Source organism: Myotis daubentonii, chromosome 1, assembly GCF_963259705.1.
Source record: "Myotis daubentonii chromosome 1, mMyoDau2.1, whole genome shotgun sequence".
Lineage (NCBI taxonomy): Eukaryota > Metazoa > Chordata > Mammalia > Chiroptera > Vespertilionidae > Myotis > Myotis daubentonii.
The window spans coordinates 183,062,813-183,085,199 of NC_081840.1; the positions used below are offsets into that span (position 1 = coordinate 183,062,813).

At 39.1% G+C, this 22,387-nt stretch overlaps 1 protein-coding gene across 1 annotated transcript in view; it reads right to left on the minus strand.

The window, feature by feature from the left end:
* FRAS1 (Fraser extracellular matrix complex subunit 1) overlaps positions 1 to 22,387 on the minus strand; it is a 456,634-nt gene that overhangs the window by 279,846 nt on the left and 154,401 nt on the right. Inside the window, exons 3-4 of the mRNA XM_059667675.1 lie at positions 6,986 to 7,093; positions 844 to 936 (exon numbers count right to left, since the gene is read on the minus strand). Of these exons, the coding sequence (XP_059523658.1) occupies positions 844 to 936; positions 6,986 to 7,093 (201 nt within the window). The remainder of the gene's footprint in view (positions 1 to 843; positions 937 to 6,985; positions 7,094 to 22,387) is intronic.

The following is a 22,387-nucleotide window of genomic DNA, read 5'->3' on the forward strand; positions in this document are numbered from 1 at the left end:
GTAAAGATGAACTAACTGTAACCATTCCATTTTCATAACTTCTATTATAAAACTGGAAATGGTACTTCTAAATCAGCATTTAGTAGCTCAAAATTAATCCCAAATGATCTGAAATGAGAAAGTGTAATAAAGGAATTTTAGGACCAATTTCTAGTACTGTGATTCTAAACGGGGGTAGCTGGGCATTTTGCCCCTTTGGGGGAATTTGGCCATGCATGAAGACATTTCTGGTCATTAGACTGGGGGCGGGGGTACTGCTAGCATCTAGTGTGTAGAGGCCAGGGATGCTGCTAAATTTCTTACATGCATAGGACAGCCCCCACAACAAAGCTTAAAATGTCAATAGTCCTCAGGTTTAGAAACTCTCCCCTAAGGGAAAGAGGACCAGGGTTCTAGGTCAGGTTATCCCACTTATTAGCAATACCACATTGGGCAAGTACTTAAGCTCTTTGCAATTCAAGTGTTTCATCTTTAACACTGGAATAATAATATCTGCTCTACTCACCACTCAAATGAAAAAAACGGTATGTGGTATATAAAACCGAGTTGGCACTTTTATTATTTAGCATCACAACTTCTTCAACATCAACAGTCTCAGGCTACCCTTTACACAGACACAAATTCAATCTATGCATATTTACATAGGGTCTAAGGAATAAATAGGGCAGTTATAATCTTATTCAAGAAACCCAAATGCCTGTGGAAAGTCAAATGAGCTTCCAGTCCTCCAGAGCCCAGACAAAGGGAAAAAACACCTCTCTTGTCAACACAAGGTTAGCATTCAGCCTCCCCTTGTCAATGATCTACAGACAGAGAATCACCCCTGGGTCAGAAAACACTTACCGCATAGATTTTCTCTTCGTGATGGCAAGACCCACGAGTCGTGGACACACACTCTGGGCAGCACTGGTTGGCGGCTATTTGAAGCCCTTCTCCCTGCGCATTTAAAAGCAGCTCAGTGTTAAACAGCGGCAGCACTCATAATGGTTCTTTGCACTTTAGCCATCTCGGATGCACTGAATCTCATATGTTTCCACATATGAGATTCCACAGGTGACAATAATAGGATAAACCAAATAAACAAACAAAAGGGATTCTCTTTGTCAAGACGAGCTTCATCAAAGATAAAATGAACCCCCTTGTGGAAGCAATTTCATTGGAAATTGTCTACGTCTTTTCACATCTAACGAAGTGAAGAATTTTGTTCACTAGAAATGCTTCATCTGAGTGTCACATAAGAAAAGCAGAGAGGGTGAGAGAAGAACTGTATCTTGACCTGGGTAGGGGTGAGGGGTGGCCACAGAGCTGGTGGCCCCAGGTCTTCCAGATCTCCTAGAGAGGTCAGATGCAGTCAGCCTCTATGGCAGAGGGGAGGGGGCACGGCTGAGATTCTGAGGTTCACTTTTACCAGGGACTCGGAGAGCAAGGCAATACTGAAGGACAAAGCTGGGAGAGGAAACAGCATTGTTGGGGTATCATGTGTACTGTGGAGGGCTGGCAGAATTCATGGGCTCCAGGAAAGACCTACATTGCTTTTCAAGGCTTCCATAATGGCAATTGTGTTTCCTAACAAGATGCGATACTATCAAGAGAATGTGCTACCAGGAGACACCCCAGGAGTTATTGGGAAGTTGTCACATTAACTAACCATCCATTTGCCGCTGTGAGTAATCCATTTATCTAAGTTATTAAAACTATGGTGCAAAGAGCTGATGTTTGTCTTTGTGGCCAGTGAGTCTCTTGTTCAATCCTCTGCTTTTTCTTGTTCCTCCACTGCATATATCCTAGCGTTTCCTCAATCTTGAGATGTGGCAGAACAGGCAATGAGTGATTTCAGCCAAAAATGTTAGGAGATCCTACATCAGCCAAGAAATCATAACTGTTCACAGAATAAAAGTCTACAAAGAATTCAGCTGTTGGAATGGAAAAAAAATGTGTGTGTGTGTGTGTGTGTGTGTGTGTGTGTGTGTTCATGTTTCCTTGTTATTTGGGGCTGCTTCTATTTAAAAAATTGAGCGTACAAGAAAATTGTAATTTTATATAACTACATTCACAAGAGTGGGTGAGCAATGGGACTACGATTATCAATCCATAAAGCAGATAAATACACCAGTAACAGTAATCACCAAATTCTTCCTACCTGCTTGATAAAGGATAAACATAAGATATGGGATTTTATAAAATTCTACATACTATGCAATGTTAGTGACTTTCCAGAGAAGTGTCCTCTGAACTCCAAGAGAAACGACACTTGTGTAATTCCCACTAAGATAGTCAAATGTGGAAACTACATTAGCCTAATTTGCACTAAGAATTTCATATAAATAGAAAATGAGATAAACCAACTGTTTATATTCTAATATGGAAACAGAGAGCAAGGGGAACAAGCAGGTAGAATGGGAGATTTCAAGGGATATTATATGCCCCGATGTTAGTTTTCTTTGTTTTTCATAAAAACTAATTTTCAGATATGGCCCTCAAACCTCATTTCATAAATATACAATCCCTTATTTATGAGTGGCAATGAGGGGTTTCCATCTTGAGTCTATCTATTGAACTTCTGGTTGAACATGAAAGATGATTTGGAGCTAATGGAAGAGCAAAATAATTTGCATGTGGGTGCTTAGAGAAGGAGAGACAGGGAGCTCTTGCTACCTCACGGTGAAACCTTGCACAACTGTGTGAGCTGTGGGCTACATGGAACACATAAGCCTACTGCCCTCCAGGCTTTGCACTGTGGAGCACTGGGAAGTGGCCACATGGGCAAGACATCAATGAAGATCGCTAAGGGAGCTGGGCAAGATTACCTATGTAGGATCTAGAAGAACCAACTAACAATAATTATGATGATAATTTGATAATTATAGCTAACACTTATTGAGTACTTAAAATAGCCAGATATGCAAAAGGAGGTTTACAGTTGTTCATACAGAAAAATATATAATGCAAGAATCCTATATAGTAAAAGCCTAATATGCAAATCAACTAAATGGTGGAACGACTGGCTGAATGACTGGTCACTATGACATGCAATGACCACCAGGGGGCACACGCTCAACGCAGGAGCTTCCCCCAGCCCACAGGCGCCAGGCCAGCCAAGATGGGTGCCAGCGGGGGCTCCGATCGCCCTGCCATTTGCCTCCCAGAGAGAGGCGACCAGCAGCAGCAGGGGGCGGGACCGGTGAGTGGGCAGCACCAGGCCAGCCAAGGCAGGTGCCAGCAGGGGCCCCCCCCATCACCCTACTGGTCACCCCACAGATTGGCCCTGATCACCAGCCAGGCCTAGGGACCCTACCCATGCACAAATTTTGTGCACTGGGCCTCTAGTAAATAATGATAGAAGATAAACTCTGTGTTTCATGCACTCACAGCTGTAAACCTACTATTGCCCACCATACATGTACACATATATGTGTGTATGTGTGTATATATGTATATGTATATATATGTGTGTGTGTGTGTGTGTATGTATATGTATATGTATATATATATATATATATATATATATATATATTTTTTTTTTTTTTTTAATTCTCACAACAACTTGATTAGGTAAATACTATTATCTGCATTGAAGCTTGCAGCTGAAACCCCACTCCATGTACTAATACAGTTGTTCCTTTGCATGGCATTGTCCTCTGTACGTAGATAGTCTCCAGAAATCCTTAAGAGGATTTGTTCTGACAGGACTGGTTTCTAACTGCCTCTGTTTTTATTAATTTGGGGGGGGGAGGGAAAGAGAGAGGGAGAGAGGGAGAGAGAAACATGAATGTGAGAGATGTTGCCTCCCATAAACGCCTTGACTGGGGATCGAACCCACAACCTAGGTATGTGCCCTGACCAGGAATAGAACCCACAACCTTTTGGTGTATGGGACAACAAACACTACAATAAACTGAGCCACCTGACCAGGGTTACCTTTTACCTGCTGATCATGTCTTTCTAATCTTCCTGGGTTCACCTCCCCTTAAATGTTTGTGTTCCCCAAATTCCATCCTTGACTTTGTACTTTTTTCCCCCACACAATCTCTTTGGATGATCTTATTAACTCTAAAAGTTTGCACTACTATCTATATACTAATCATATCCACATACTACCTCCAACCCTATCTTCTCTGAGATTTAGACTCATACCCAGCTGTCTTTATGAAATATCCACTTGGGGTTTCCATGGACACTTCAAACTCAATGTGCCCCAAACTGAAATCATCATTTCCCTCCCAGATGGGATGCTTTCCTTCACTCTCCTATATTCCCAATATCCGTTGATGGCTCAGCTAACCAACTAGTCATCAAGTCATAAATATGGGAGTCATCTCTCTGTTTCCTTTCCCTCGCCCTCCTACTTTCACCCAGTCCTGCTGATTTATCACCTAAATATTTCTTAAGCCTGCCCTTTCCTCTTGCTCCCGACACTACCACTGTTCCCGATTTAAGTACTCTCCCTCTCATCTGGATTAATCTCACAGCCTCTGAACTCATCTCCTCATATCTAACATTATGTATTATTTTCTAAAAACCAGAGAGAGATCTCTAAAAGAAAAGCTGGCTATTTACCCATATGCCTGAAACCTTCATTAGTGTTTAATTATCTTAAAAATAAAATTCTAAGCTTCAGAGTACACCATACAAGGCTCTCCATAACCTTAACTTACCAACTCTCTGGCCCCATCTCTAATTCGTTCATATGGTCAGTCAAATAATATTTACTGATGCCTACCATGTGTCAGTTGCTATTGTAGGTGTTGAGGATATACTGTGAACAAAAGAGACAGTAAACAAGAATGGTAAGTAAAATATAAAGTATGTCAGAGAGTAGTGCATGCCAAGAGGAAAACTAAAGCATGGAAAAGGGATAAGAAAGGTGTGATATGGGATGGAGGATTGCAACTTTAAATAGAAAGATATTCAGGCAAAACATAAAGGAAGTAAAAGATCAAAGCATATATATATATAATCTCTGTAGGAACAACAGAGCAAAGGCCCTTTGGCATAAGTGTGCCTGGCATAGCCACTCAACAGCAAGGAGGCATGATGTCTAAAGCAGAGAGAGCAGGGGAGAGAACAGCTGGTTAATTAATAGGGTGCAACAGCACCTTAAAGGACACTGTGAAGAGTTACTGTGAGAAGAGACGCCATTGGAAGCCACTGGAGCTGTTTAAGGAAAGAAGCAACATGATCTGACTTCAATTTTGGCAGGATCACCCTGGCTACTATATCAAGATTACAGTGAAATAGGCAAGTACAGAAAGAGTGCAACAACTTAAGAGGTTAGTGTGAGAATGAAGCAAACGGTGGTAACAGTAAGAGCAGAGAAAGAGCAGAGAAGCCATGTGGAATGTACTGTTTCATGAAGAGCTGGCAGGTTTGCTGATGATGTGGGATGTGGGAGAAAGTAGGGAGCTAAGGATGATGCTGTTTGCTGGCCTGAGGAAGTGGACGAAGGGAGCTGCCCTTTACTGAAATGGGAAAAAATAGGAGAGGAACAAATGAGAAAGGCATAAAATCACATTTGGTATAGAACAAGGGTCAGAACTTTTGTCTGAAAAATATTTTTGCCTTTGATCTACGTCATAACTACACAATTCATCACTATAATGCAGTCATGGCAATATGTAAATAGATGAGTCTGTCTGTGTTTCAATAAAACTTTATTCATGGACACTAAAACTTAATTTCATATAATTTTCACATCATGAAATATTGCTCTCTGTTGATCTTTTCCAATTATTTCAAAATGCAAAAATTATTGTTTGTTTGCAGTCATAGAGGCTAGATTCTGTTGGTGGCCCCCTGGTATAGAACACATTTAGTTTTCAGTGATACAGTCTGTGTCTTATAACAGTGAGTTCAAGGCTTTTGCTGTGATACCACAATTATTCATGTGACATGGAAAAGGGCATGTTTTCATTACCATTACACAATCAGCTCAGATTTTGACATGAATTACTCAGCAAGCTAAACAGTGGTCTTTTAAGAGTGTTTACTCCATAAAATAGAAAGCTCTATAATATACAACAAAATATTATCAAATTTACCAGCACTTGATGTACAACCAACTTCTCAGGAATATACACACAGAAATTGAGTAATACCTTAAAGGTATATAGAACCTTCACTCCTAAGTTAGAAACAGAAATGTATTAGCACTAGAAGGTATGAAAGCTCAAGATTAATTATTATAGGGGGAGCAAGAAAACTAGAAAAAATAAACTGTGAAACTGACAGAATGCTTTTTCAGAACAAATAATTGGTCTTCTCCAGGGAGTTTCAAACGTTCAAATTTGAAACTTAAGCTCTTTTTATTTTAATAGACTCACTTTAAAAACAAAAGAGTCAGCACCTAAAAAAATATTCTAACAGCATAGATGTGTAGTTAGAAAAAAAAACTGAAAAAATTTAACAGAGGGACAAGATGAAACATTCCTCAGACACTTAGTCAAATAACAGAAATTTTTGAGTCAGAGCCTCTCATATTCTAGGGAGCCCAAAGGCGGCACAATTATACAATCAGAACAAATAATGTTTTTAGAAAACCGTCTTTAAGAAGTTGGCCCTGACTTTCAATCCACTCAGTGGCTTAGAAATGCTGTGGTTAGTATCAAGTAGCCTTGGCAGCTGTCGAACCCAGGAAAGTCTCTGGGTGGCAGTCGGTTTATTAACTGCATAATCATGGTTAAGCTGCTCCCCATCCCGAGGCTCCACCCTCCTGTCTGCAAAGTGGGGATAAAGACATCTCCCCCACATAACAGTAAATGGAAGAATATTTGTAAAACCTTTAAAAGAGTGCCTGGTCCAGAGTACTGAATGCCCAATAAACAGAAATTAAGAGATTCTTAAATATGATATGCAAAAATTATCTCCCATGTTTGATAAAGTTTCCAATTAGTTTGGAATAAAAAACTAGATGGCTGAAAAAAATGCCAAAACCCTACCCTTTTACTGACTTTACCAATACATTTAGGACACATTTAGCACATCATACCTTCTCAAAGGCACACTGAGGGTTTCTGCAAACAGCAGGTTTGCAGATAACAATATCACCATGGCAACGGCAATTCTGGCACGAATCGGGCTTCCAAATTGTGGCATCCTGCAAAGAAGCATAAGCTCTGAGTTAAAAACTGATCAGTCAAGGTATGAACACACAACAGCAACTTCAACGGCCCTACAGCCTGAACAATTAAAAGGCAAAGGAAAAGTCACAGGCACGCATCGTGCTTACTGGGTACTGATTAAATCTCGAGAGGCAATAAAAGCAGTATAATCCATTTCACCACAGTCAACCCACGTAGTCCACGACAAGGGCATGCAGCAGCAAGCTGTCGATACCCAAAGTAAAAACCATCGATTGACCTGAAACGTCAGGGGGACAAGCTGCTCCCTGACTTGAAGTTTCTCTTTGCTATTAAGCAGCAGAAACCTTCAGAGCCTGTTTAAAGGAAAACGACACTTGGACAAGCACTAGCCAGCATTTTCCAGCTCTTTGCTACTACACACTTGAATGCTCATCGGAATCAAGAAGGACCTGAGTAAGTAGTTGAATGTTTTTCAGGCAGATCAACCAACACACTGAGTGGCTATTGTGTGTCCAGCTGTATGCCAGGCATAAGGGGGTATAAATAAAGCACCATCCATAGGACCTCACAAATTATTTTGGATTATGCACATGGGGATATTAAATAAACAAAAATAGACGACACTATGTTAGTTCTCATCAAATTGAAAAGCAAAGTAAGCGTCATAACAGAAAAGTAAAACTGGGCTCAGTGCAAAAAGGACTTAGAAATGTCCTTCCTATTTCCCACCTTCCATCAGGCTAAACCCGTATTTCAATGTGTCCATCTGAAGCACCTTTGAGCCCAACTATAGCACAGAACCCCAGAGACCAATCTCTGTCCTTTGCAAGGCTGCTCAGTTGGCTTTAAATTGACCCTACTGAAATATATTTTCTCAGAGATTTCCTAACCTAATTTCCTATTTTGTATGGGTTGAAAACAGCCATACTGTTGGCTGAGTTTTAAACACTCAGCCTCTTTTAAGAGGGCTGTCTGTGTTATTCTCTGATTTAAAACTATGATGTCTCTCACCTTTACCTCTGGTGGGATAAAGCGCAGACGCCATGATCAGGCACTCGCCTCTCTCCCGGGCCTCGGCCAATCTCACAGTCCTGAGACTCATATCCTTCGCGTAAGTTGGCCAAGCCATTGGACAGCCCCAGCCTCCCTTATCTGTCCCCACTCCTCCTTCACTTCTCCAGAGACAGTCTGCAAACCTGCATGCTTCTTTTAAGCCTCAACTTCAAGGATTAATATTTCCTATCCTTTAACCCTGCACATCACACACACACACACACACACACACACACACACACACACACACACACACTCAGGTATGGCTCTTCAGTGATTCTCTGTGACCTCACTGTTTCCTGCATTCATCTACTTTCCTGTTAGCTTGCTAGACCAGAATGTAAGCCCTCAAAGCAGGCACAGTCCTTGGCTGGCCTCTGTAGGTTCTTTATAAGCCAAGGTGCACAGTTCATTAAGTTGCTTAGTAAAGGCACTTTCCTTCTTTTCTAAAGATTCTCATCCTTTTTTCCTCAGTCAAGCAAATGAAGTGTTATTAGAATTCTTTGGCGCAGTCAGAGCAGTGTCCAAGCTCCTGACAAGTCCTCAGAACACTAGCATTCGACTTGAACTGGATGAGCTGGGAAGCCTGAGATGCTAGCAACAGACACCTCCACACCGCTAGGCTGAACACACATGCAATGGTTAATGTTATGTGTCAACTTGGCTAGGATATGGTGCTCTATTGTTTGGTCAAACACCAACCTAGATGTTGCTGTGAAGATGTTTTGTAGATGTCATTAACTTACAATCAGTTGATTAAGTAAAGGAGGTTACCCTTGATAACCTGGGTGGGCCTCATCCAATCAGTTGAAGGCTTACAGAACAAAACCGGAAGTTTCCTGGAGAGGAAAGAATTTGGCCTCAAAACTGTAACACAGGAATTCTTCTGGAATTTCCATACTACCAGCCTGCCCTACAGATTTCAAAATTTCAGACTCAAGACTGTAACTTCAACGCTTGCCTGAATTTCCAACTGGCCAGTCTATAGGCTTGGAACTTGCCAGTCCCCACAATTTTTGCACAAGCCAAGATACATACGTCTTTTCTTGGTTCTGCTTCTCCGCAGGACCATATCAGACATATCAATAATGTACTGATTTACATGGATGTGCACAACATTCCCACGCAAAATGAAGTCATCCTTTTAGGCTGAGAAATGTTAAATGCATACATCACCTCTCAGGGAATGTGCTTCAGAAACAAAGTCATTTAAGAAATATAAAGTGCATCTGAAGTGAGATTACATTCCCAGTAGCCAATTCACAAAAAATCAGAATCGAAGCAAATGAGCACTAGAACCTGACTTGCAAACCCTCTGAATCTCTTTCTCTTTATTGTTATAGCTCATTCCTCTGAAATTGGCAATAGTGTGCCAACTATATTGACTCTTCACCCAAAGAGCAATGACAAGTGGGTGAGGAAAAACAAATTCCATCCCCAAGCACAATGTAATATATCTTTCCCGCTGATTTCAAGAAAACGATATTAGTTTCAGGATACAGATTAAATGAAAATGACAACTTCACAAAGGCAGCCACTACCATTTATTGGTCATTATCTTACACTGACTAAGGCCTGACTCTTGGAGCAGGAAACACTGATGGAAGGAGGCACTTGTGGTCCTGGAGGAGGGGCCTGGTGTGCTTTCCCAGCCTCTGCCCTCATGCCGGAGGGCTGGGCCCAGCAGAGAGGGACGGAAGTGCACATGGATGCCACCTGTGCAAAGCACTTATCTGCATGACAACCCTAGGAGCTGGCACTATCCTTATTATGACCATTCCCAATTTACAGATGAAGATTCAAGAGACTGAGTAATTTACCCCAGTTCACAAAGCTCCATGGGCTCCAAGAACTCAGACTGCCTGCACTTGAACCCTGGTGTCACCATTTATTACTGGTGAGGCCCTTATCAAGTTAAGGTGTCTGTGTTCCAGGTTCTTCATCTGTAAAGTAGGAATGACAAAGTATTTAACTCAAGGGGTTATTGAAAGGGTGAAATAAGACAATGTATTTAAAGAGGTCTGAGTAGTGCCTGGAAGTTACTAAGGGCCCATTACATGTAATTTACTTTTTAAAAAAAAAATACATTTTTATTGATTTCAGAGAGGAAGAGAGAGGGAGAGAGATAGAAACATCAATGATAAGAGAGAATCATTGATTGGCTGCTTCCTGCACACCACCCACTGAGGATCGGCCCCGCAACCAGGGCATATGCCCTTGACTAGAATAGAACCCAGGACCCTTCAGTCCACAGGCCGATGCTCTATCCACTGAGCCAAACCGGCTAGAGCTAAATGTAATTTACTTTACATCCAAATATTTTGTACAATGTCACAGGCATTTAGCAAATATCTTTAAAATTTTTCCTTTTCTCATAGGGAAAATAGTCTCATAAGTCCCTTGACTTTCCCATCGTCCTATTCCAGCCTACTCAGGTAAAACAGAGATTATGACTGAATTAGGATCCTAACACTGAGATGACCCAGGGCTCTGCAGTCGAAAAGAGGCATGAATTCACAGGTGGCATTTACAGGACTACTCGGGTAACTGGAAGAGCCGCTAACATGGCCATGAATCCACGTCTTCATTTCACTCAGAGGGTGGAGGGCTACACCAGCTCTGTGTGCTCCCTTCTGGTCAGGATGGCTCTAAGGTGCTGCATGTTCACCCCAGATGCAGCATTCTCATACCCAGCGTCAAGTTCTCTGCCCTTCAGTTATTTCCTCAGTGACCCCAGACTCCGAAACACCCCACCACTCTGCTCAGCAGTTCCCAGTCACTGGACTTGGCTTACTGAACTCTACACAGTAGAGTTCTAAAAACATGGAATACTTTTTCACTTTCGTTCATAGAACCACAATTTTCCTCTATGTTAATTCGATGTTAAAGTTACCTGGGCCCAGGAAGCCTTCCTGAATTTGTTTAATATCTGTCTTTCCACCAGGCTATGACTCTTCAAGGAAAGAGATCTCCTTGCTCTTTGCCCCCATTACCTAACACAGTTCTTGAGTGTTGGATGAATTCATTAAAGAATGACCCTGAGTACTTGCTTATCCTCAGGATAATATCTGTCCATGTGAGCTGAGATACCCCAGTTAGGATGCAAGACGTGGATAATGCAATGTTTAAGTGATGTCACTACAAAATCCCCATAATGTAGAAGGTTATTACTTCACTCAATCAAACTATGTTTGAAGAAAAATTTCCTTCATCTAAGGCATCGGACTTGTCAAAAAAGTACTTACAATAATGTCCTCATAGAGTAAATAATTTATGGTTAATTTTATTTTTAAAGATTTTTTTAATTGATTTTTAAAGAGAAAGGAAGGGAGGGAAAGAAATAAACATCGGTTGGCTGCCTCCTGCACACCCCCTACCAGGGATCAAGCCTACAACCCAGGCATGTGCCCTGACAGGGAATCGAACCAGCAACCTTTTGGTGCATGGGACTACACCCAACCAACTGAGTCACACTGGCCAGGGCTATGGTTAATTTTAAATAAAGTAAGCCCTTTACCAAGACCTGGACAGATGGCCATATTTTTTTTTAGCTCTAAAACTTTAAGAATCAATTTCTATGGTCCCATAAAATTGCTTTATGACAGTAGGGATACGAGAGTTCCTCAATAGTTGAAACTTTGGATAAAGTCATAAAGACCAAAGAAATAACATTGTAAAATAAGTTTACAGGTTTTCCATGTTACTATTGCAATTCTCTCTTCCAATCTAACACACTCTGCAAAAGAAATAGTCTTAAAATCGTTTTCCTCTAGAATATAAATTAAAGGATTAGATTTTGACAAAACTAAAAAGCAATCAAAGTATGACCTATTTAAACAGATTTTTATATTTTTAAAATATGTTAATAAAATGTTCTTGCAAATAATATGGTGCCTCCATCCCTAAATATTTTTTTCTTTTATTTAACTTTATTTTTATTGTTGACACTATTATAGATGCCCTTCTTTGCCCATCTCCACCCAGCCCTGGGCCCCCCTTCCCTCTGAACAACACCATTGCCGTTGTCTGTGCCTATGGGTTATACATATATGTTCCCTTCACCTTCTTTCATCCACTCTCCCCACTCCCCTCCCCTCTGAAAGCTGTCCATCTGTTCCATGCATCCATGCCTCTGTTTCTATTTTGTTCGTGAGTTTATTTTATTCATTAGACTCCACATATAAGTGAGAGCATATGGTATTTGTCTTTCTCTGAATGACTTATTTCACTTAGCATAATAATCTCCAGGTTCATCCATGCTGTCACAAAAGGAAATATTTATTTTTAAGTAATAGCAGGATGCTTCAATTAAAAACACACACGTATTTCACTTGGTTAAGTATTTACTAAGCATTTAATTAGTGCTAAAAAGAAACAAGGACTACATCCCTCATCAGTCCTCAATTTCTGGGGGAAATTATTTATAATATTCTATAAGAGCAGTATATAAACTGTTAACATAAATTTTCTTTCATCTAAATGGTATACTAATCCCACTTCAATTATTGATTGATTCATCTCATTTTAAATTCCTTTGGTTCTTAGACCAAAAATGAGAAAGAAGGAACAACGTTCCCCCAAAGCAGTGCTTTCAAGTTATAAAGTAGTATGTAAAATATTCCTCTCTGTAAAAAAAAAAAAAAATTACATGCATAGAAACAAAGTATGGAATTATGGAAACCAGTAAGTGAAGGGTAGTCATCCCTAGGCATGGATTCTAGATGATTTTTTTCCTTTGTTCTTATCCATATTTTCTATTTTTAGTAACAAAAATACGAAATTTAGTGTGATTTTTTGCATATTAAAATTTCCCAGAATAGCATGACCAGTAATAATGGGTATATGTACTTATAAAACCTATTTCTTTAAATAAAGTATTTTCACAAAAATCTCAGATTTTCAAAGCCATCTCTAAGTAACTTAGTGTTGGGATACAGAGCTGATGAGAACCAGGTAAGAGGAGTTTGATCACCAGGACCCCTGGCTTCCCTGGGTGGGTGGGTAGGGATGGTTGTGGGTAGCTTTGGGCCTCAGTTGCCTGTATACTAGTATCTTGAAAGATAGTACAACACTCTTTTTTGGGGGTTATTTTTTTTAGTTTTTTGGTGTGGTTTTTTTCCCCCTTAATTCTCATGGATCTGCTGACATCAGGAATTACTGAATCTTTTTTTCTTATGTTAGGCCTTTAGTAGACCCAGATTTCTTGAGTCAATGGGAGAACCCAGCTGGAGACAGTGTGTTGAGGCTACAAGTTTGCAACCACCTTGGAGGAGGTGGATGCTAAGTCTCCCCAACCATCTTCTGGGGAACCTAGCTTGGTACTTAGAGCAAGCCAGGCTCCAAGGTGGGGTTTAGAAACGTGGAGATGGTTTCATGAAAGGATTGTCTTAGCCCGTGGCACCTTCTCTACTGCTTAAAAAGTTCCAGGGGCCACTTACTAGTATTTCTCTCTCTGACCTTATTTCCTACCCTCTTTCCCAGCCTTTTCTACCAGGCTCTAGCTACACTGGCTTTATTACTGTCCCTGGAACTACCAAGAATGTTCCCAGCTCAGGGTCTTAGAACATGACATTCTCTCTGCTTGGAGTGCTCTTCCCCCAAATATCAAGTGGCTGCTCAAATACCACCTCCTCAGATGTATTTTGTTGTCAATCTAATACTTTACTCTGTTTTCTTCCTAGCACTCACCACCTGATATTATATTAGACAGTTGCATATTTATGGTCTCTCTCTAGGAAAGCAGAAATTCTGTTTGTTATGTTCATTCACTACTATGTCCCTAATGTCTAGAACAGTTCCCACACATAATAGATGAAACGTATGTGATTACTTAAAGATAATTTTTAAATATAAGGTTCAAGAACATAGGTAGAATTGAGCTTTGGAGTACAGCAGGCATGGGGGAAATGGAGTTATTTAAAACCACCTACCAATATATGCTAGTAACAGGGAGCCATTGATCTACACCTAAGCTATTCCCAAACTTTCCTGCACTCAGTGAGGTTTTTAAAAATTAACTGTGCTCCCTACTTATCCTTCAAAGCAATAAAAGGGCCATACTATTCAACTGGGCCTCATGTATTCATTTCTGGAGGTTCATTTTTCTTGACAAGTCTGGTTTTCAGGAAAGATAATCCATAAAAAAGGGTTCCTTGACCCAGCTCCAGTTCAGGCATGGAAATAATGGTTCTTGTTTGGAAAGGCACCATAAAGAAACGAATCAATAACTTTCATAAGGTTATTTTAGAGTTCAATTCTTTTCCCAAGTGCCCTTCCTCAGACAGCTTAGATAAACAATACCTTTTTCATTTGGTCTCATTTTAAAGTTCATGTAAAGCTCCTCATCCAGACCCAATAAAAAGGAGCAGAGGATACTTATTGTTAAGAAAAGATATGAGTCCTTTTACATTCTCTCCTTTTAGGAGGAGAAAACACATATTAATGTCAAATAAAAGCAAAAAAGGCAAACCACTTCCTGTTTGAAACCTATTTCAAAGACTTGCTCCACATAACACCCCCTTATGGAGTTTCTTGTTTTCCACACCAAGGACCTAAGTAGTTTCCCATGTCAGCATCCTGGAGTGATTAGCTTGTACCTGATCTCCTCCTCCTGCTGTCTTAAAATGATAAATCTGAAGGCATCAGCTATAAGAATATCATTTGGCTACAGAAAGAACAGCATGAATCACAGATGAAAAGATAGTTGCTATATATAACTGAAAATGTCTTTGTTCAGTTGCTGACAAGAGACCCTGAATAGCATAGCAAGTTAACATCATGTTCTTGTACACGTGTCTTCTTAGAATAGTGTGGAAGCACGGGTGGTGGCAGGGAAAGGAAAGGGAACAAGCTACCTCCAGGGGCCGGTCCTTCTGGTCCTTCACACACTTACGATCTCACTGCTCTTCCCAGCATCCTGTGAACAGGGCATCACTGCCTTTATTTTATAAATAACAGAATAGGGTTGAAGAAAAGGGCTGAGTGAATTGTTCAGAGCACATCTAGCCATGAGTAGATCTGGGATTCAAACCCATCTATTTTCTTCTGTGCTATATTGTTATCATATACTATCATACAATGAATGTCTTATATTGTATAGCAGTCCCACCATTTCAAATCATTCTTACTTCCACTTTCTCATTTTAATAGACCACAGGGTGAGACACACTGGGGCAGTTCCCCTAAATTTACAGAGGAAGAAACTATGAGGTTGAGTGACTTACCTGCCTAACATGTTCCCTATGCTTACAACAGCACACTCCGCCCTCTTTTTTTAAAAATATATTTTGATTGATTTCAGAGAGGAAGGAAGAGGTAGAGAAAGATAGAAACATCAATGATAAGAGACTCATTGATTGGCTGCCTCCTGCACGCCCCACACTGGGGATTGAGCCTGCGATCCAGACACGTGCTCTGACCGGAATTGAACCAAGACCTCCTAGTTCAGAGGTCAACACTCAACCACGGAGCCATGCCAGCCGGGCCCACCCTCTTAATCTAACTTCCAAACATCCTCTGAGACTCAGCTGAAATATCACTTCTTTGGGAGGCCTTCTCTCTCTCCTGGACTAAGTCAGTATTTCCCTGCCTCATGTTTCCAAAGCTCACCCTGCTTCCACAAAGCCAGACTTACTCCTCCAAGTTCTGTTTTGCACAGAAAAGAAAAAGAAGAAAGAAGGCCCTGTGGGTTCCATATTATTTGACATTCACATATTTTATGTTTCTTCATATAATATGTTAAGATAGATATGATTATCATACCCATTTTACAAATGAGAAACACAAGGTTCAGAGAGGTTAAGTAATGTTTCCAAAGCTTATAAGCGATGGTACCCATATTTGAACCAGTGTCCATTGGATTCTGAAGATTGTTTTTCCCACCATATCCACCTCTGTACCACAGCCTTGGTCTATGAACACAGGTTATATACCTCACAACTCAAGTAACCATGCCCATATGGTAGGGTGGATAAACTTGGGTTCAAATATCAATTCAATTACTTCCCAACTTTGGGGACTTGGACAAATCTCTTCGTTTTTCTGAGTTTCCATCTCCTAATATATAAACTAAGGAGAAGATAGGACCCAACAGGGTGACAGTACAGATGAAATAAACTAATGTACTAGAATTTAGCACAGTGATGGCCCATATGCAACACTCCATAAATGGTAGCTAGGAGTCTGGTCACATGCCACAATCTTAACCTGTTGATCAAGGTATTTTCTGTGACATAAGACTAGTTGTAGCATTTAGACATTTAGAAAAATCCCTCCGGCTACCACAATAAGGGGACGTTAACTTTCCCACCACTTAAATTTTTATAAAGTATTCCAATATAGAGGGTTATACTTGTAGAGTGATATACAGGAAGGGGGGAGGGGGAGTTTGGTGGGTAAATCTCTTCAAAATGTAGAATAAAATAAATTACCCAGTGAATATGCTTCACATTCCAAATTCTGAAGCAATGGAAACACAGGTTTAGCTCTGTAGCCCTTTTAATTTTTCCATTTGTTCTAACACAATCCTGTTATAGTGAAAGCCCAGCAAAGAGCACCTCAATGACAAAATTAATTCCTAGAGATGTTAACCATATAAAAAGTTCTATAATGATTAAACAGTCTGTCTCATATTTCTACTTAAGCAATCCAGATACCAGGGAGACTAATAGAGCTTAAACTAGTAATTAACGTTTTTCCCTCTCTAACAATTCAGCTCTCAGACTTCATTTCATATTCCTAAGGCAAATGGAGAAAAAAAAATTAAACATTCAAAATGATTGCAGACAAAATTAAATTATAGCTATACCATTATCTCTTTTATTAAAAGTATTTATTTTCTTGTTTTCCTCCTCCACTGGATCATTATCATTCATTTTATAATTAGTTGTTTACTGTCTCCATTCTCAAGAGAGAGAAAGATTTCTTTATATATAGGTGGTTTTGTATTCCCATAGTGAATGAAGCATAACTGGCACTGGTAGTGTTTTTACCGAGTGGATGGATGGATGAATAAGTAGATGGATAAATGGATGAATGGATATTCTTAAATTTAAATAATTGCTAGCTATTTTGTGATGTAATTGCTGAAAGTCAAACACAGACAACAGCACTTTACTCTCCATGCTGCCCTATAATATCTGCCTTGTAGCTGCAGTAGCCATTTTTAGTGCCCACTGTTTGAGATCTTCCTTTTTAGACTTATGTCTTAGTCAAGATGTTCGCTCTAAAAATGCCCCTCTATTTCTGACTGAATGCCAGGTGGTCTGCCTGATGCTAGAGCTGTGTCATATCATCTGAGGCTCTGTTTCATGTCCTCAGTCCCTACCTTTTTATGCTAGCCAGCCTCTTGACAGTTGGCTAGGAAAACCGGCCATCCTGTAAATGAAAACCAGGCAAAGTCACATCCTACAATGCCTGTTTTCAGGCCCAGCCAAGGCCCGGGGTCAAAGAATTCATTACTGGTGACCCAGCCTCACTACTTAACATACAGCAAGCATCTACACAGGAGCTATGTCACCTCAAGAGGTATTTAAAAATTCGTTTTGAAGACTGAGTGTTGGGATTTATCCACTGACATTTAATGAACAGGAATCATAAACTCAAGATGTCATGAATAGGCAACACACCCCTACACAAAGAAAAATTGTCCCATTTCCACATGACTTTAATGTCCCACCAAACATTCATGTCAGTGAAAAATCTGTTTATCATTATTGACTACATATCCTAACTCTGTTTTACATATTAACACAAAGAATTTATTCAACAGCAACCATGCACACTAAATTACTCAGGAACTTAACTATCCTGTAACTCAAAGAAAGATTATACTTCATTTTGTTTCTAACTTTGTGAAGATAAAAGAAAATAAAAACATATATTGGAGCTCTCAAAGAAAGATTGTACTTCATTTTGTTTCTAACTTTGTGAAGATAAAAGAAGAAAATAAAAACATATATTGGAGCTCTAAAAATAACTATGAATATTTCATTAGGTAAGAAATAGCTACAAGCATAATTAATTTGAAATTCTAGAACAGAAAAATACAAACAAATGAGATTAATTTTGTTGAACTCCATATTGGATAGCTCAAAAGAATATCAGTAAACAAGAAGATAGGTCAATTGAAAATATCTGAACTAAAGGACAAAGAACAAAAAGTATAAAAAAGAGAAAAGAGCATGGAAAACATATGAAATGTGTTACAAGGTTTAACATATGGGCAACTGAGTTCTTGCAGGGAAATAACAGAAAATGGTGGATACAAATTTTTGAAGAAATAATAGCTAAAAATTTTCCAAAATGAAGGAAAACATTACCAGATTCAAACGTGCTATAAATATCAAGTAGAATAAATATAAATATCTAAGCACATCAGAGTAAGACTACTGAACATAAATAGCAAAGAGAAAAGTATTTTTTTCCAACATCCTGCTATTCTCCCCAACCTACAGCCCCTGGAAACCACTTTTCTACTCTCTGTTTCTATGAGTTTGTCTAATTTTTTTTTGTTGTTTAGATTTCACAGATAAGTGATACTCTGCAATATTAGGTCTTTCTTTTTCTGGCTTATTTCACTTAGCATAATGCCCTCCAGTTGGATTCATGTTGTTACAGGATTCCCTTCTCTCTTTTAAAGCTTAAAATATACCATTTTTTTCTTTATCCACTCATCCATCAATGGGCACTTAGGTTGTTTGCATAAATAAAAATCTTAAAAGCCATAGATGAGTAGGGAATTATCGTCAAAGAAGAAGAATTCTAAACCTGACAGCTAAGTTCTACACACACACACACACACACACACACACACACACACACACACACACCCTAGGAGTTAGAAAACAAATCTTTAAAGTGGTAAATGAAAATAATCACCAACTTAGAATTCTGTACCCAGCAAGATAGCCTTCAAAAATGAAAGTGAAGTAAAGATGTTTTAAATTAATAAGACCTGTGAAAAACTGTCACCTGCAGACCCAAACTAAACAAATAAAAAATAAAAATAATACTATATTAAGTTATTTAGGCAAAAATAAAGTGATGCTAGATGGAAGCACAATCATGTAGGAAAGAATTTAAAGTAACAGAAAGGACAAATATGTGGGTAAGTCTAAATAAAGAACTGTATGACAAAAATAATAACATATTTTGGGATTTAAAATGTATGTAAATATAAAATGCATAACAACAATAACACATAAGAGAGTGAGGAGTAAATAAAGTGTTTTAAGGTTCTAGGATTAGCTGGGAAAAGGTAAATAAAATAGTTAATACATGCTGTAATTTCTGGGATTAACCACAAAAGAAATATTAAAAGCATTTATAACTGTCAAGCTAATAGATGGGAACATAAAAATTATTGGATTGAATGAAAAGAAGAAAAGAGAGAGGAAAGTAATATAGGAAAGACGAAAACAAATAGTAAGATAGTAGATAGAAACATTAAAATATCATTAATTACACTGAATGAAAATGTTAAAAGATAAAAATTGTCAGACTGCATAAAAACAAGGAGTGGAGCCCATAACATTGGAGTGCCAGTATCATAGAGTATCAACTTAATTTCTCAAAGATAAAACCCAATAAACATATTTGTATATTTGTATGTATTTATACCTCTGCCGCATTCAAAATAGGATTCAGGGACTAATTCTTACAAGAATTCAACTCATCAAGGATTTATTGAGGATCTATTATTGTGCTAAACAATGTGGGAGATACAGAGAAATACAGCCCAAACCAGATACAGAATATAACCCAGTCCCTTACATTTGCCCTTGAATTTTAATTATGTTGAAGAGCAAGACTTTTGAAGCAATTGGAGAACAAAGAAAAAGAATATAATTAGAGAGAGAACACAGTATGAAAAAGGAATTTTGGACTTAAGCAGAACCTGATTTTACCAAGCTGAGCCCACTGGATAAGTCACTTGCTGGCCCTCAGATTCCTCCTCCACAAAACACAGAAATTAGATCACATCGTCCGCAATCTAGATATGGATTTTTGAGTCAAACAACTCTGCGTGGAATTTATCTCTTTGCCTTAATATTATAGAACCTTAAGCAAGGTAATTATCCTGACAGCCTCAGTTTCCTTTTAGGTAAAAAGAATAAAGATAATAAAACCTACCCTGGAGGAATATTAGGAGGATAAATTAGAGAACACATTTGTAATTCCTTAGCATGGTGCCCACACTTACAGGTTAAAACAAAGGCCTTCAGTTCTCCATCTTCAGTCCCTTTCTATACTCCAGACAAACCTCTATATGTCCTCTGTCTCCCAGAGGGATCATTGTTGCACAACTCTTTATAAATTAGGAGAATTGATAAAGTAGTTCATCATCTGCTGGATTTTTTCTCATGTGTATATTTCATGACCACATTCATCAATATACAACCAATCCTAATGTTCTAAGTTAAAAGCTTACTTTTTAAAATATTATACTGTAGAGATACTGCTTTTAAAAAAAATCAAACACAACTTCCCAAATCCCATTATACATATAGTACTTGTAATTACTATTTACTGAGCAATTATTACATACATATATTACATATATGTGTATTATATATGTATATTATCGGTGCATCTATGTGTATCTGTATACCTATATTACACATGTGACATTTAATCCTCACCAAAATTCTATGAGTTAGTTATTATTGCTCGTGTTTTACAGAAAAAGAAACTAGTCTTAAATAAATCATTTTGATCAGTTATCATATAAGTGGTAAAGCCAGAATTTGAAGCCAGGACTGCTGTGATTCAAGAGCCATAGTTCTGAAGAGAACAGATCTCCACAGGTTTGAACATAACTGATCAATAGATCTGATTGACTTGGCCTGCTGCTGCCACTTACATCCCTCCTCCTTGCAGCTGGCAAGGATTTCTGGGAAGGAGGGAATCAGGAACCAACAAGGGTAGCTAGCTCCGCGTAGACAATCTGACTATCAAGATCTTACTCAAGATCTTAAGCTTCTAGGAAAACAAAAACAGTTCTTCCTCTATTTGAGAAAGCTTTCTATAAAGCCACGTGGCATAATAAAATAATGATTCAGTAACAAAACTGTACCAAACAACACTGCTCAAAACAATTTTCTTAATTGTTTGGTAAATGAGAAGAGTTTAATAATTACTTAGCTGCTGTCATTTCCATTTCATAAGGTCACAGTGGAAATATTTCCAAATTTCTAAGTCAGAGATAGTAAACAGGTTTTATCACATATGCCAACTATGGAAATAGCTATTTAAAATGCTGTGTTGAGAAGGATTCTGAAGCTCTAAGTAGGTTAAGCCATGGGTTCAGGGTTAAGTTGTGGGGAGGAGTAGAAGTTACCTGTGCCATATGTTTCCACATGCTAGAGCTAACATAATCCACCCTGAAATATTGCTCACCACTCTCACTTAATTCATAAGTTTAAGTGGAGGGTGGGGGAGGCAGAGAAAACTGGCTGGGCCAAAACCACAGAGATGATCAACTTTAATGGTGAGCTAATCAACTATAACTTTCCTTATTTTTCCGTTAAACTAGTCAACTCTTTCCAGGCATGTAAACCTTTCCTCATTCATTGCTAGTTTACAAAAGGAGCTTCTGTTCTGCATCAGCTACTGTTCCCAAGAACACCCGGGTACAGGCCACAACTGGCATAGGAGGTTAGCATCTTCACCCCATTCCAAACCAAGAGGAAATTAGCTGCCAGCTCTGATGGGGATGACATATTGACTAAGTCCTTAGACCAAGCAATCCACTCCCACAGTCAGCAAAATCCACAGTGGTTGAACCCCCTGACAACACAATAATGCTTGATTAGATTTCTTTCAAGCCTCACTGTTTGCCAGGAAGACGCTGAAGAGAAGCAGGTATCAGGTGTCTCGGAGGAAGACCCTCCCAGGGTTCACTGTTAAATCCAGAGGCAGAACCCAGGGCAATTACACTTCTGGTACAATTACCAGCATCACCCACTCCCTGCCAAGTGAAGAGACTTGGAAGCTGAATAATACAGCTTTCATTTTACATTTCCACTCCAATTAGCTGACAGTGCTAGTCAATTGGCTGAATACAACAAAATTCAAGGGAAGTTGAAAGGCTTTATGTGGTTCCTAGAGCTAAGCCTTCAAGAACAATGATGACAGGAAATAGACTGAAAAGAGAATTAGGGGACCCTTCACAACAAAGGGCAGGCTACAGACAACCCACAGGTGGGATGTATGGGTTAAATGGCATACCGGAGATAGTTTAGCTCAACACCCAT